The 17,480-nt window shown below is 32.9% G+C and overlaps 2 protein-coding genes across 4 annotated transcripts in view; one reads left to right on the plus strand and one right to left on the minus strand.

The window, feature by feature from the left end:
- The first annotated feature begins 1,040 nt into the window (after positions 1-1,040).
- LOC113519424 (uncharacterized) lies at positions 1,041-12,360 on the plus strand. Its single transcript, XM_026904525.3, has 8 exons — positions 1,041-1,226; positions 2,493-2,623; positions 2,970-3,095; positions 3,650-4,373; positions 5,924-6,101; positions 7,224-7,415; positions 8,021-8,128; positions 9,359-12,360. Exons 1-8 carry the CDS (start codon positions 1,190-1,192, stop codon positions 9,615-9,617), a joined length of 1,755 nt encoding a protein of 584 aa, XP_026760326.2. The 5' UTR covers positions 1,041-1,189; the 3' UTR covers positions 9,618-12,360.
- Positions 12,361-12,424: 64 nt separating this feature from the next.
- LOC113519441 (uncharacterized) overlaps positions 12,425-17,480 on the minus strand; it is a 767,542-nt gene continuing 762,486 nt past the window's right edge. For all 3 annotated transcript variants that reach the window (XM_052897047.1, XM_052897048.1, XM_026904557.3), the window contains one exon: positions 12,425-17,449. In XM_052897047.1, coding sequence (XP_052753007.1) covers positions 14,915-17,449 — 2,535 coding nt within the window. In that variant the 3' untranslated portion in view covers positions 12,425-14,914. The remainder of the gene's footprint in view (positions 17,450-17,480) is intronic.

A 17,480-nucleotide genomic window follows, 5' to 3' on the forward strand; every position in this document is an offset into this window, starting at 1 on the left:
ACCTTTGTAAAAGTAAATACTTTTTTTTAATGGGTGAAGATGGAATAGTAACTCCTTCTGCACTGTCGGTATACGCTAGCAGGGCACCAATGAGTAATGATAGGCGAGGATAAAAGCATGTCGGTTAACGATTCCATAAGAATTAACCATGGTGGTTTCCAAGAGGACCCACATCTATGTGGGTCCTCTAGATTGAGGTTATTAAACGCCATTACTAATAATCTATTTCTTCGTTAGGTAGATATTTCTATTAAAGGAAAATGTAATAGTTACACCTCCAGCGTTATTGGTTTGTGTTGACTGAGTATCGACAAGGAATTAATTCTAGTCAGTTATGAGGAATTTCTCAGAAATGAATCAAAATGATTTCTAAGGAGGACCGCATGGAAATCGAACCGTTACTACATTGCTAGCAATGTGGCAACTAATCCTGGTTATTAATAATCCCCTGCGTGTACTCTAAATTTATTTTTTATTTATATTTTAGTAACATCTAATTAAATAAAAATTATGTTATATTTTTCAGTGAATTTATCGAAATGTGGTCTATATAACAATATTTGAATGTGATGACGTTACGATTACGTTCATGTTTACGTTGATAACCACTATAGATGCTGCTCTCGCCTCTCCAAACACTCCCCTCCCCGCCCGCCAAATCTGGTTCTCTATTTACCCCGGACAATATTTACCATAAAGAAAATTATTATTGTTTTTCAATAGCGATATGAGCAGAGACATCTATTGGGTGATAAATACAACACCATACATTTGGTGTTTTTTTTACAACAGACTGCTATTACAAACTGCTATACACAGGTATTAATATATAAAATAAATTAAAAAAATAATATAATATAACGTTTGCAATATGTTTTTCTAAATTACTTAACACAAATATTGTAATTCACTAGTTAACAATTATTTTAGTAATAGAGTGCCATCTATCCATGTAATATCTACAACAAAACGACACTGTAGTCTGTAGATAATCTGTAACTGAAATGTCAATTTGACGTTCCAAATAGATGCTAATGTCATGTCAACATTATCTGTCTGTCATCACTATGATAACGGCCGCGCACGATTTACATATTATTTGAATTGAATAATTTTTACGACAAACTGTAAATCCTTCGCACCTCCTTCTCCTCATTTCAATTTTGCATAAAAAATACACCAATAAAAAATGGAAACTAAAAATACGAAAAATGATCAAAAGAACCGTAAGTAGCATTGTCATTTGAAAGTGAAAAAACTGGGATGGACACAACTAGTAAACTATTGTATTAATATAATACAATAAAAGAATACTGTTTATTTCAATAAGCAAATTGTTTGCTGCTGAATCCAATATCTCCCATAGGTGTTTCCTAAATATGTTAATAGTTCCTATGTCATATAGGAATAGAGCCCATGTGCATAATGTTAAGATTCTAGACTGTATTTTTACCGGTACATTAATTATTTAAAGTCTTTTACAGTATTTTAACCTGTTAATTTGTCTATTGATTAAACACTAATTTTTTCCCGGCATTTCCAAATTTACCCTTGCGATCCACCTTAGTTCAAAATGTGTTGGTCCTTCCAACTTAATTTTTTTCAGAAGGTAGCTTAGATTACGTCAGGCCTCTGAAAGGAACCCCAGTGATCTTTGGATACAAAGCTCTACTGAGAGGGGAAGGGATTGTTACTAATTGGAACTTGTACCCCATTGTTAGCAATACCCACCCAGATTGACCCATCACACGATTCCCCCATCTCATTTATCATTCATCTCTCACTGGTATTCTCAGCATATACCAACAGCACAGGCAGGATTACCAGAATAGTAACAGCACCTGCACTATATATTTTAGGGAGGAGAGATTGTTAGTAAAGTAGAGGTTAGTCCCCATTGCTATCAATATACACCATTAGGTCGACCACCATGCAGTTCCCCCTGGAAACCATCATGACTTATTTATCATTGAATTCGTCATGATGGGCTAACTGACCTGCTTTTTCATCCTCACCTATGATCTCACACTGGTGCCCTGCCATACATGTGTATACCATTAGCGCAGGCGGGGTTACCATTCCATTAACATCCATTAAAAAAAAGCACCTGCACCTTTGGTATATGTATTTATTTTATGCGACTTAGAATACTAAATAAGCTGATGGCCCACCTGATGGAAAGTGGTAACTGTCGCCTATAGACATCTATGTATATATCAGTATTATTATCTATTAAAAAATCTTTTGATTGATAAGACTCGCATGAAATCTGTATTTCTTTACTCTCCTACAGAGTAGACTGTTGGTTATATGTAGATTAAAGACATAATTTTTGTTTTGCCAAAAGCTGACTGAGAGTCAGCAATAAGTCCACCTTTTGTGCCAAATATTTTTAGTAATATGGTCAATAATAAATAAATAAATTACTGTATAAAGAATAGTGATTCCTTAGTGATTTATTGACATTAATTCCATACCATATCACTTTACAGGGTTTTTGAAGCTCTCTCTAAAGAAGAATAGGCTGAAGATAGATCAAGAATTATCAAAGCTCAATCGTAGCTCAGATGTAATAATTCTTGATGAGTCATTTGATAGACTGAAATCAGATTTACACAATAATGTGAGTATTTATTTATATGTTTTACATACTTTCTGAATGAATAATATTATTTTTGATGCAACTTTGTGTAAGTTATTTCTTATGTTATTAAAAAATGTGTAAAGATTACTACATAAAATAGAAATTTAATGTATGTGTAAGTAATAAGAGAAATAGTTAAGTTTCATAATTAATACTTTTTAGGTACTTTCTTTTTAATAATCATAAGCTTTTGAAATCATTTCCTGTACTATATACTTGTACCCTACATGCATAACTTTGGTTGATAGAAATCACAATATGAATCGAATTAAAAAGTATATATATGTATAACAAAAATACATTACATTATTTCTTCCAATTACAGGTACAGAATGCTCAACTAATTTATTCCCCAATCATCATAAATGATTCCTGTGAATCGACAAATGAGAGTTTACCAAAAATTGACATTTCTGACAAACAAATTAAAAGTCCAAACAAGAATGGAAATGTAAGTGTATTTTTTTAATATAAGAGTATGTTTGCTATGATCATAGATTCAATGATTGTGTATAAAATAAGATCAATTGATTGTGTATGACCAATCACTAATAAGGCATACCATATAATTGTTTATTACCATAATTAAGTAAAAAAGCTACTAATCATAAGAAAGCAGTGTCCCCTGGTGTTAACAGTCTTTAGGCCATTTTTATTGTACACTACAATAGGATTTCATTTGATGTGGTTTGTCAAGTCAATTATTTGGCATCAGTCTTGTTGACAATTATTTTATAATAATTTAAAACACCTTAAAGTAATCAGTATGATAGTCCCCTTTTTCTCATTCCTATGCTTTTCCAAAAAAAATGTTATTAAAATCGAGTAAAAAATTTAAAATTGCTTATTTTTTAAATGGTTTAAAATATTATTTTAAAATTAACATAAGTAAGTTCATAAAATTCCCTTTATACATATTTATGGTTATAAAAATAGATTTAACACTTACAATTTAAGATAATCATATAAATGAAAATTCATTTAAAAAGAAGTTTATTATTGTAGGTGTCATTTAATTGTTCCAAGGAAGATGTTTCTATATCAGAACCCAAAAATGCCAGACCCAGTATTGGAGGATGGTCTCCAGCCCAAAACATAATCCTTGCTACACCCAGATATGAAACAGTGCCTTCAACACCTCGAGATATAGCAAATGAATCTTTAGAACAATGTTCCATGAAAAAAATACAACAATCACAGAAGAAACTGTTAGATGACCTTTATGGCGAAGCTTGGAAATCGATTCCTACACTTTTCAAAACCATATCACACAACTATCCCAAAATGGATGGTGTTTCAAAGAAACTACAGTATGATGACGAAGATAGTGATAAGGAAAATATTAGGAGTGATTTGGAAAAAAACAAACAGTTATATTTAACAGGTTCCGATGTGAAACGAAAAGTTATGAATTATGGGGATACGGAGAAGAAATCAAAGAAAAAATTGTATACAGAAAAAGTACCAAATACCCCTGATATTCCAAGGACGAGAGTTGTAAGGACTCGTAATGTGAACAGCACAACGAAAAAAACAAAAGGCATGTCTGTAACAGAATTAGTAGAGATTATGAGGAAAGATGAAATAGATAACAATGATGTGGGTTTAATAACGAAAAAGGTTGAAAACATTTCTGTTACTCCTAAGGTTTTGGCGAACAAAACTGAAAACTTGCCTGTTACGCCAGATGTTGCAGTAAAGAGGTTAAGCTTTATGGGCTCTCTAGCAGGTGACTAGTATCCCTTATAAATCTATCTAAACTTATAATAAATCTGTAGAGAGGTCAATTCTGTACATGAAATATATTTCCAAAATAACTATCAGGGGGTAATTAGTGATCGATACTGATGCCAGAAATGCAATCAGTAAAATTTTTGTTTGTCTGTCTGTATGTTCATTATAAAAACAAAAACTACTCGACGGATTTTAACAAAACTTAGTACAATTATTCTTCATACTCCTGGGCAGGTTATAGTATACTTTTCATCAAGCTACGATCAATAGGAGCAGAGCAGTGAAGGGAAATTAGAAAAACGGAAAAAGTTACTTCATTTTTAAGCTTCCGTCGCGTGTGCAGCTTTTATGGCCTCTTTTTAAAATGTAAAAATGTCCACCCGTGCAACGCCGGGGCGGGCCGCTAGTTATAAATAAAATATTAACAACAAAATTCCTTTTAAAATGTAACAGTGTTCATACTGCAGCTGATGATGATGATGATACTGCAGCTAATCTAAAATGTGATAATGTATTAATGGTTTGTCATTTTAGAAAAACAATAATTTCCAATACTTCTCTTTGACTATTTAATAAATAAAGATTGAGTCTCACAAAAAAAAAATCTAAATTGTGACTAAATCAGTTATTTTAATCTAAAAGACAATGTATTCATGTATTCTCCTCCGACCAGCTCTCGGGCTATGTTCTTGACCTTCGTATTGGACAGGACACCTAGCCCTTCCTTTATTTGTCCCATGTAACTGATTGTTTGGTCTTCCCCTTCAAAAACAAAAACCCATTTTGCTGGGGGGAAAAGGATTATTAACAATGGAGTTTGACAGCCCCATTGCTAGCAATATACCTTATTAGGTCGACCTCCATGTGGTTCCCCCTGGAAACCATCGTGAACAATTCTTGTTGAATTCGTCACGATGGGCTAACTGACCTACTTCATCCTCACTGGTGCCCCGCCGGTGTATACCGATAGCGCGGGTGGGGTTACCATTCCATTATCATCCATTAAAAAAAAAACCCATTTTGCTAATTTTGAGTTAACTCAATATTTTATTAAAAATGTAATATATTAAACAAGTTTCTATTATTCATTCGTTCCTATTTAACCCTTAAAAGCCTTATTTTTTAGATCAAATTAAAAAATTAAAAGTGTACCCTTTACTGTGTTTACTAATGGGGAAAAACAGTATAAAAATCAAAACGATATTTTTATATATTTATTTTGCAAAAAACATTTGGTAACATGTAAACAGCCAAATATTAAAATAAAATCAATTGTAGGCGCCCAATGCGATTTATAACCCCGGTATCAAATTTGAAACTTCAGGTATTTAAGTGTTAAGAGCTACACTCTTGTCGGTGGAGTTTTTGCTTACTACGATTTCCAGCCAGTGTCTTCACCTCTTGATACGTTACGACGCTGTTTCCTTGATCTGCCTGATTTAATTATGCCTTGGTCTCCTCTTTCCCTTCCTTCCTTCTATCATGATGTTCATAATTTTGTTCTCTCTTATCAAGTGTTCCAATATTTTCCTTTATATGTTATAGACAATGTTCCGACGTGGCGGTGTCACCCCGAAGCTTTTCAATATAAGGACAATTATAAGACAATGCGGGAACAATTGGCCAGGCGATTGTACACCGAATTTAATGAAATAGTCTTCGATAATACTCTAGAAGAAGACATGCCTATACTGTGGGACAGTAAACTCAGGAGTACTGCTGGGTGATTAACATTTACTTTTTTTCCAAAATAAAAAATACAGCCGGCAGCGCACTTGTAATGCCTCTGGTGTTACAGGTGATCATGGGCAGCGGTACAGCTTACCATTAGGTGAGCCGCATGCCCGTTTGCCCTCTGTGTTATAAAAAAAAATTGAGTGAACGCAGTAGAGTGTGCCTATCGTCTACTTACTTGCATTCACGACTTCGAGTTCCTGGGTGGGATATATTACCAGACCGGAATAAGTAACTGCCTATTTCCTTATCAATACCATATAGCGTATGTATATTAAATTTCCTAGTGCTTGATTAAGCTGTTAAGAGGAAACAAATAAACACACTTTCACATTTATAATATTAGTAAAGTGTGTATTGCTAAGAATGACAACAAATGAAGTTTTATTTTAAAATTGAATAGTAGAAATTAATAGTGACATCTTATGAAATGTATGAGAATATAATGAAATATTGCAATTTCAGAAACTAAGAAATTTATAAAATTTTTGAGCAATAAAATGCACTAAAAATCTTTCTTTTAATTTGGAATTGTTAACAGTATTTAACTTTTTGATTGCCTATTTATGCCCTGCTTATATTTTTTTTTTTGATGGGTGAAAATGGTATGGTAATCCCGCCTGCGCTAACAGGATACGTTGGCGGAGCACCAGTGAAGGGTGATAGATGAGAATGAAAACAGGTTAGTTAGCCCATCATGATGAATTCATCAGGAATTAACCATGATAGTTTCCAGGGAGAACCGCGAGGAGGTCGACCTGGTTGGGTATATTGCGCCCTGCTTATATTATAAAGGTTAACGCAGTTTTTTGCAGTCCAGTATTTTTTCGTCCATAATGCCAGTGAGTTTTTCTTGGTATTATTCATATAGACGGTATGTAGTTGATGGCGACGTTTACCACTTAACAGTCGGGCTATTAGATTGTTTTATATTTCATCCTATTAAAATTATTTCGAAAGTTTGTAACGCAAAAACTGGATAAAAAGGAATTTAGTATACTGCTAAGTTATACATTAACTTAGCACATAAGATACTTTATATGTATATTTCTTCGCGCAGGCAAAGCCGTAGAATACGGTTAGTGTTGAATAAAAACCATGTAAATTTCAGGACGACAACGAATCGTCTACTAAAGAACTCTAAAGGGGACAGGCGAAGGACGTCGAGTATAAAGCTATCCACAAAAGTGATAGACACCCCACAGCGACTCCGCGACACGTTGATACACGAACTGTGTCACGCGGCTACTTGGCTCATAGACGGCGAACTACGGGCTGGACATGGCCCTCTATGGAAAAAATGGTAAAGTTGTTTTTTTTTTATAATCGTCAACTAAATTGCCAAACGTATTATTCTTTTTTTTTTTTTATACAACTTAGAATGGCAAACAAGCTGACGGCCCACCTGATGGAAAGTGGTAACCGTCGCCTATAGACATGAGCAGTACCATGGATATAACGGAGTATACTGTTTCGCCCATGATACCCCCCGTGCGTTGCCATTCCTGAGGACTCAGGTGTTATTCCTCTGTGACCAGTAAATTCACTACCATATCCCACCCTTTAAACCGAAACACAGTATTCCACTACTAATTCTACTAATTGCTAAAATCACTATCACCTATGGTGGTAAAGTAAGGGGTTAAAGTTAAGTAGATACAGAGAAAAGACTATTTTCATTATTAGTGGTTGGTATTGAATTACTATTTAGTTATTTAGTCGAATACAAAAACTACTATACATAGTAATATATATAATTTTATAATTTAGTAATAAAGTTATAAAACTAGTAATTACTAATTATTCAAATGAAAAAAATTGGATTCGCGCACCGCTATTTAAAACCTACACTAAAACAGCGTTTCCATTTATTCAAGGTCATATCTTATAATCTTTATTCTTTTACAGGGCAACACATGCTCTACGCAAATTTCCTGAATTAGGCGAGATATCAAGGTGTCACGACTTGCAGATATATTACAAATATTCATATAAATGCACCAAGTGTGGTTACAAGTGAGTGGTTTTTTTATTTCAATGATAAAGTTTAAATTACTATTTAATAACAAAGCTTAACTGTTTTGAATCAAATATTTGAACGTTTATTTGTAAAATATTAATCAACTCACAATATTTCTTTTTCTTTTCTTTCTTGTTCTTCAAAAGGGGGGTAAAGAGGTTTCTTCAGGGTCGGTCGGCAACGCGCGCGTTATGCCTCTGGTATTGCAGGCGTTCATAGGCTACGGTAACCGCTTACCATCAGGTGGGCCGTATGCTTGTTTGGCACCTCAGTGGTATAAAAAAAAATAATTATCGAGATGTCAGTCTTTTTAGCACACGTGGCCTTTTCTCAATGACTTAACCTCGCCAGCTATTTTGATAATTGATATGTCATCGCATTACTTCTTTATTTATGGAATGGCCACAGATATATTTAACAAACAAAGATCCTGTAAAAAGAACGAGAATATTTTTTATGTAAGTGCATTTATACCAATTTTGATGTTAATCACTTGAATGGTATAAAATATATATATATATATATATATATATATATATATATATATATATATATATATATATATATATATATATATATATAAAATATATACCTCTGTCCCATTCGTGTTTCAACCGTCAAGCAGCTGTGTGGCAACAGAGGAATAACAGCTGAGTTCTCAGGAATGGCAACGCGTGGGGGGTATCATGGGTGAAACAGTATACTCTGTTATGTCCATGGTACTGCTCATGTCTATAGGCGACGATTACCACTTTCCATCAGGTGGGCCGTCAGCTTGATTGCCATTCTAAGTTGTATAAAAAAAAAATATTACAGATTTTAGTATCGAATTACAAGAAAGTTGATAGCACCATAATATTTTAAGTCCTTTATATTGTACATCTGTTGTTCATTATCGTCCGGGGTCTTCATACCCTCTAGGATAGAGTTGGTGGGGAGTCTCGGGGAATTCCCCTTTACCCCGGCTTTAACTTCGGGGGCAACTACCCCCGGGTCTCTGGGTATAAGCTCTCTCCTTTCGATGAGTCGTGGTCATCTTAATTGTTCGATAGTTTTGAATGGAGTTTCCGAAAATATCCGCTAGAGGCGCAGCTAAAATTTTTAACTTTGCGACCCAAACGACAGTTGTATTAGTATCATTAAAACTAGGCACTCAGAGGGCGCCACCTTCACACGTGTAGTAGTATATCGTTATTTTCAATTTTTTTGTTTTTTCTATCCTTCAGAATTCAGCGACACTCCAAATCGATAGATATCACAAAGAAATGCTGCGGTTACTGTAAGGGCACCTTCGAGCTGATTCTCAACAGAAAGAACAAAGATGGCGTAATTGTGTCCACTCCGGCTAGGAAGGGCGGTGCGAATGACTTCGCTTTGTACGTTAAAGAGAATTATGGACAAATGAAAGACGGTGGGCGGTCCCATGGTGAGGTTATGAGGTTGCTTGGAGAACAGTTCTCGGCCAAGAAGAAATTGTGTACATAATAATTAGGTTTTATATACAGAATAGCATATGGTAATACTGGCAACATATACACTACATGAAAAATAAAAAAAAAAGAATTATTAAAATTATGAATAAAAATAACGATTTTTAAAAGCCCTTAATACTGGCAACTTGCATTAACTGTCATTTAAAAAAATAATTTAAAAAATTTCAAATGACATTATAAACTACTCCAGAGACCCTATTTTTGTTACAAAAATATTCAGTTCAATTTAATAGCTTAGTTACTGGCAACATTATGGTGGCTTACCATAAGAATTTAGATATTTATTCTACAGTAACTAATATTCTGCCTGTTCTGTAAAGGACTTAATCTGAAGATATACAGAGTAATAGAACATACAGAGCAACTGTTAGTAGAATAAACAACAAAAAATACCTTTCTGTTGGTCCAATTTGATAAACTATCTCTTGTTATATTTAATAATGTACTAAAAAAAGAAATTGTTACAAGATTAACAATCTGGTTACGTTGTGTGTAAACAGTTATTTATTTTTTCAATAAAGGTGCGATCACGACATATAATTGTATACAATAAACAAATTTGTATAGGTAAGTATACATTGTTTTTATTGTTTTATTTAATTGATTTGAGAATAAGTTCTTTTGAAGACTGATTTGTAATATTTTATGTGACTATTGTACTGGTTACAATTTATTTATATTAACATATATTAAGTTTAATTAATATATTTAAAACAGCTTTTAAACTATTATTTGATTGAAACCATATCAAAAATGTTTGATCTACCCAAACTTAATTCAGACAGAACTGTCGTATTATTTTGATTAATAGAAACAATTGTATTGTTCCTACTGACTTTGTAAACTTATGTAGCCAATAAATTTTAATTATATAAAGATACAATAAGGACATTTCTGAAGCGTCTTATCTCGAAACCTCTCGAATATAAATTTCATTTTTATATAGCAATGAAATCTTTATTGTAAGGACCAATATAAACTAATTTTCTAATAAATTTAAGTCTATGTAGTTTATGATGACCCATAAAAGAGATTTAACAATATCATCAATATAAAATATTAGGTAAAGGTAAATTAAAAGTAATGATACCTCAGAATCGAACATTTGAGAAAAAAGAGCTTTTAAATGATAAAAGGGTTCAATGTATCGCATATGTCAAAAATAAAATTTAACATTTTGTTATTAAATATAAAATGATGTTTTATAGTTAGTGATTAGTGAGTATTTACTCAGGACTAAGTAAGTCATACTCAGTAGAAATGAGTAAATTTTCGATATTTTACTAAACATAGTCGTGAAGTGAAGTGAAATTTCGAGTTGGGTGGTTCAATGAAGAGGTAGCTCAACTGTTCACTGGTGTAGAAGGTACGGGTTCAAATCCGATCTACTTTATTTCTTTTCAATTGCAAAATAATTTTATTGAAACATTCTTATTTTAATAATAATCAATTTCTATTGAGTATTTATTAATTTCTACTAGTATATGTGAAAATTAGACTCCCAAATGTTTTTATATATTTTTACTAGGTTTTGTTTGAATAATTTAGTATAATAATCAAATTTTTATTATAATTTTATTATTACTATAAAATATTAAATTATTAGAATTTACTGTTAACTAAACTAAGTGTTATAAACCGGTTTGTTAAGGTGATTAACAGAATAATTTGATAAACGACTGTATTGTTACTGAGGCGATTGACAAAAAAAATTGAGAAATTATTGTAATTAAATGATTTTTTATATATAAAATTCTACATCAATTTGTCTAGTAATATTTAATTTCTGCACAATGTAACCAATAACGGAACGTTAATTTTGATACGTTACCCTAGTTTTAATATTTCTATAAATATGTACATATTTGTGAATAATATTTGACTTGTTGAAGCGTTGATTTATGCGTTTTATTTGTAAACTATATTCAAGGTCATGATTCAAGATCATTGAAGATCATCCAGACAAGAACTATTGAGATCAGAAGGGAAAAAATGTTAGGGCACTTGATACGACACGACGGACTTATGAACATTATTATAGAAGCTAAGATAGAAGAAAGGAAGCGAAGAGGGAGATCAAGGCATAGTTACATCAGGCAGATCAAGGAAAAACTTGGTGTTGTGTCGTATCAAGAGGTGAAGAGACTCGCTGAAAGTCGTAGTGAGTGGCAAGAGCTTCACCGACAAAAGAGCAGCTCTTAAATAAGATAGATTCCATACATAAAATCTTTGTCCTCAGAAATGGCAATACACGAATGGCACTATGGGCATTATAGTTTGTTCTGTGGTATCATATTAATAGACGAAGGTTGCCTTCCATTAGGTGGGCCGTCAGCTTCTTTGCCATTTCATATTGCATAAAAATATTAATTTCATTCCTTATTTAATTTTAATTATAAGGGACAACTTTTTCATTATTTTTAATATTTTTGAAACCATAATGAAGAATTAAAAAAAAGTGCACTAAACTAGTGCATGGGGACTGTTAGTCCTCGTTAGCAACATTGCTCTCAGGTCAGGTCGACCCCCTTTGGAAACCATTGTGGTTAATTTCTATTGAATTTAAAGCGATGGTATTTGTAGAATGTAAATGTTTATTAATACTCCGTAATGTTTAAGATCTCCGGCCGGCAGTCGAGCGTTGTCGAATTGTGCTGCCACCACTAGAAATATTATTATAGTTAGTCGTAGAAACAGAATGCCAATTACTTTATCCTCAGTCTATGACACTAGTACAAGCGTAGAATAAGAAATTTATTCTTATAGTACCAACGTAGGTAGAGTAAATAAAATATCAAATTTCAATACCTTTTTTTATTTATTTATACATATTACAGTTGTTTTTATTTAATGATAAAGGTACAGTCTTGAAAATATTTAAAAAAAAATTATAATTTACAACAAATGAGCGTTACCACGCCCACACGGATACGTCTCGGTACCACATAAGTTATTTACACTTAATTAAAAAAATAAAATTAAAAAATGGTTATCGATATCTTGTATGACAGCCATACACATAATTATGTAGTATATTTACATAGGAATTTCGTTATGATTACACCATTATAATTAATGTCACTGTTAAAAATCAAAACGATGAATCGATTGTGTATTTATCGTTTATAAATATTTAATAATTTTCGTCTAATTTATACAATTATATTTTTTTTTTAATATTATCTATCTATTTAGTGCCAACATTCAATAACGAGTTGTCATATGCAAATTCGACATTCGCGATATATAAGTCTCCGTTACATTATAAAATAGATTTTTTCCAGTTTTACATTTTAATTAATGGAGTATCGTCGAGATGGTAAAATATGTTTCGGATAATATAGTCTAGTGATAAAATAACATTAGCAAACATGGCAGGATAGGTTTCACGTTGATTTATGTTGACTAGGCAGAAATTAATGACATTGCCATTTAAAAATTTATTACCCTTTAATAATTATATGAGAAATCTATTGTTGGTAACACTTATGACATTCAGATTAGATTGGGGCCTACTCTAAATCCATCTCTAAAAAATAAAAATTAATAGTTTAGTGATATTATTAACGTTACGGATCCAAAACAAGGATTCAAAGATCAAAAAAAAGTTTTGATTAAAATCTATTTTAAATTTAGTTCACAGAGGATCATAATAAGAACGTAATAAGTGTTGCTATAATATAAAATTAAAAAATTGCTTTTAGAGATGGTATAGAGAGTTGCTTTTTAATATCGATCTTACATTATTCTAACAGTCGATGTAGATAAAACATATAAATTATATTTTGAAAATATTGGAGTCAACAGATTCTTAATTATACAGTGCCCACAATAATATAGTATTATGACAAAAATATGATATTTTATCATGATAGTTATAATAGACTTGCAAACGCGAGAATCTTTGCCCGTGAAAGGCAAAATGCTTCCTTGAGTCATATACTTGTGTACGTGTTTATTATAACATTAAATTTTATAAGTTCTACTATAACCAATAAATATATGCCAAGAAATGTCTTCGGCATTAATCTCAAGTACTTTACAATTGCATCAGGTTTTATCATACGCAAATATATACGACTGGTCAACGTTGTTTTGCTTTTACTCCTATATGCCTTGTATACAATGTCAGTTCTTAAGAATCTACATTTATTTATGGTAGTAGGTTCTTTCGAACTGTTGGCATAACGATTGAAACCAGAAACTATTATTTCATTTTGTATCAATAAACCATATTGGACACTGTACGTCAACATTAAATATATTTTCTATATAAAATTTAATAGACATTCACAAGGACTGGACAAGATATCAAAAAAAAATGGGATATAATTATTCACATTATTAACAGTAACATATTGATAAATGTCGGATTGTGTGTAGAGCCTTTAATCTGATATATAAACCTTAAACATTAACTATGGACAGATTTGTTCCAAACAAAATCATTATATCGATATCACATATAGTTAAATTGTTGCTTTATGATCTAATATATGTGGCAATTATAATTTACATAAACACCACGATACTATATCCTATGTTATATAAAATGGCAATATCTAAGGGGGTTGTGTTCATTTCAAATCTGCTTTCAAAATGACATTGTTAATAGTGCTTGTCATTTCGCTATAAGAACAATATGTCATCTATATATACAATATAATTAATATGACATATAAGGTTAATGTACTTCGTTATTTATTTATTTTTTAGTAATTTTACAAATATTCATCCATATGGCGATTTATAATATTAAATAGTACAATAAAGTCGTTCCAATATGATATTTTCTTTGTAATTTTTGGCAACTCCGTTCTGGCAAAATCCTAATACCGTATCTACACTTAGTACAATCAAATATTTTTTTTAACTTGATACTTTGATTCCTTATATTGAAAATAAGCTTTTATTTTATGACAATGTCTTTTTAAAACACTTTATTGATTTAAGTTAATAATTGTATCATGATTAAATATAAGTCATTTCAAAATAAAATGGCAAAATTTAATAATTAAAATATTACTTATTATAATACAATAACCCTATAAACTAAAAAACTGGCTATTTACAGTGTGCTGTTATGTTTTGATATTCTTAAATACCGCTGTGTTACACTTAACTATACATTTACAATATCTTTACATTACTTTTACGCACGATGACGTTGAAAGCAGGAAATTTTTTACGTATTCAAAGGTCTATTAAGAATTGCTCAGGTTCGAGCAATCGCGCCTTTATTTATCAAAAGCTAAGATTTTCTGCCGCATGCGACAGTGTTATGGTAAATCAGGTTTGCGAAGGCTCGTCTTCCAAAGGCCGGAACCTAACGAAACCATTTTGAGCAACTAGCATACTGTTCCCTTCTGATTCGTTTGGATTTATTTCATCCTGAGGTTGAGAGTACGAAGCTTCGTACCCACAGTTCCTTGGTGCAGGCTGTGGAGTACCTCCCAAAGCGCAAGGATAATTCCTCTCATTAGGATCTTCCGTAAATCCATATAAATCAGTCGACTTTGGTCTGTCAGGGAATCCGTTGCCTTTGCCACGTTTCTGACTACCACTAGAATTGACCATCGAAGTCGATGGAGAGTTACGACGCTGTGAATTTCTTATCTGTTGACTTGAACCTTCACCGAAACTTCTGTTAGGGTTCAAGGTTTGAATCCCAGATGCGTGATAAGAGGCATTCTCTGTATTGTAATTGCCATACTCATCAGGCATGTGCGGTTGATGATAATGATGGCCCATTGAAGAGTCATATCCCATGGTCATGCAATTTTGAACTATCTTATTTTTAGGTCTGTGCTTTTTCCGTGGATTACTATTTGTTCTGGACGATACTCGATCGTAAGACATATGTTTAAAGTTGTGCGAACTACGATTGGAACCTCCATTGTAGTTTTGGTTTTTAATGTCACGGATGAAGTCACTGTTGCTTCCGTATTGGATAACATTATATTCATGGTCCATAGGATCGTCACCTTGTAACGATTGAATCGCAGGATCACAATTGGAGTAGTGATCATCTGAAGCAGATTCTATGCCGTTATACCCGGCCATGTTAGGATGATGTTTGATCAAATGATTGGTCACACCTTGACTAGATGTGGCATTACTGGATTCTGTAGTTGAACTACTATGACCAGCATTGGCAATGGAACTATGTCCTGAATAGTTTTCTGTTCCAGAATTATTGTCACAATTCCCTGTTAATGTATTCAGTTGGAATCGCGGATGGTCGACGGGCATGCAACACTGATCAGGCATATTGGGATGATGTCCGGCTGTTTCATAAATTGGTTTGCCAGTTCTTAATGTATAGGTATGAAGGTTTGTATTTGTACCGCATATTGCTGGAAAGTCTGATTCAAACTGATCGTTACTAGAGCCAGCAGTACATGGGAACAGGCCTAATCCAGAAATCTTAGTGCCGTCTGTTTTTTCTTGCTGTAAATGTGCCCCGATACCAACTTTCAAACTAATGACCCAAGAGATAAGAGCTATAATTGTAATTTCTATGAAACGCAACGTTGACTGATATCCCCATTGCAACCAATCTAGCTTGGCCATATTGACTTGGTTTATACCAAATATTCCGAATATTTGGAGTACCGCTATCAGAACAAAGAGTAATGCAGTAGCCAAATTTATCTGTATCGCTTGATACAAATTTTGGTAGCTATTCACATAGGTATGACTCTTTTTCTTAACAACAGATTTGAGCAATTTATATACATAGAGATAGCACAGCCCTAATGTGAGGCATGCCATGATAAATATAATTTGGCAAGTTAGACCTAGTACCCTTTTTTCGACTCCACTCGGAGTTCTATAAACCGTATTACTATTTTCAAAGATATGCAACATCACACAAGACAATACGTGAAGTGTGCCACCTATTATAATCGTCCTTGGACGAAACAAGAAAGAACAGCATGTGTTCTTCGAGTTTATAGCTTGTGATAAAAGGAACAACGTCGTGCTCGCGAAAGCTATGCTTAAGAAAATATCCGGCACATGGAGCAAGATTTCGCTGATAAAAATTGGCAACGAATTATTAATATTATACGGATCGTAGCACATAAAGAAGATCCTCATTAGGCAGACGAACACTAACTGTAAATGTAATATTATGAAGTAATATTGTGCAAACAAATGTGTGAACCTATCATAGAATATGATCTTAAATATAGAATATACAGCTAATAATGTAAATATAGCGGTTGCTAAATAAATATGAACGTTCCATGCGAAAGGCCAGCTGACGCCGGGCCTTTGTACTGGTCCACTATTCTTAGAATCCTGTTTCAGTATCTTTTTATCAGAATTAACATTAGCTAAATTATGATATCTCTCCGTGGACATTTCGGGATCTCGCAATTCGAAACCGATCGTTGTCGCTGGAGTATAAATATCATCCTTTCTACTGTCATTCTTATCTGTCTGTTTGTTTGTTGCGTACTGAAGATTTCTTCTGGTATTGGTTTCACCATTTTGATCTATGATTAGTGGTCTATCTAGATTGTTCATTTCGGGATCTAGTACAGCTAAAACGGATCCTTCTGTGGATGTATCCCTGTTTGTTTCACTAAGCGTTACTCCTGCATCTTTGGTGACGTAAATGTCACTTTTAGATGTTTTTTCTTGATTGTGTTGTGGTTTCGCCGTAACGGTTCGCAAGAGGACGTCAGGTATATCCTCTTTTCGGCCGTTGGAGCCTGATAGTATTCTTGATATGGTAGGTATGTTAAGGGAATTAGGAACGAAATCCGTGAAATTCGCTTGGTCAGTATTCTTCACGTCTCCGTCTAGTTCTTCAGGCTGGAAAAGTAAAAGTACTTTATTAATAATT

The sequence above is a fragment of the Galleria mellonella genome, unplaced genomic scaffold (assembly GCF_026898425.1).
Source record: "Galleria mellonella isolate WM207_F2 unplaced genomic scaffold, CSIRO_AGI_GalMel_v1 utg352, whole genome shotgun sequence".
Lineage (NCBI taxonomy): Eukaryota > Metazoa > Arthropoda > Insecta > Lepidoptera > Pyralidae > Galleria > Galleria mellonella.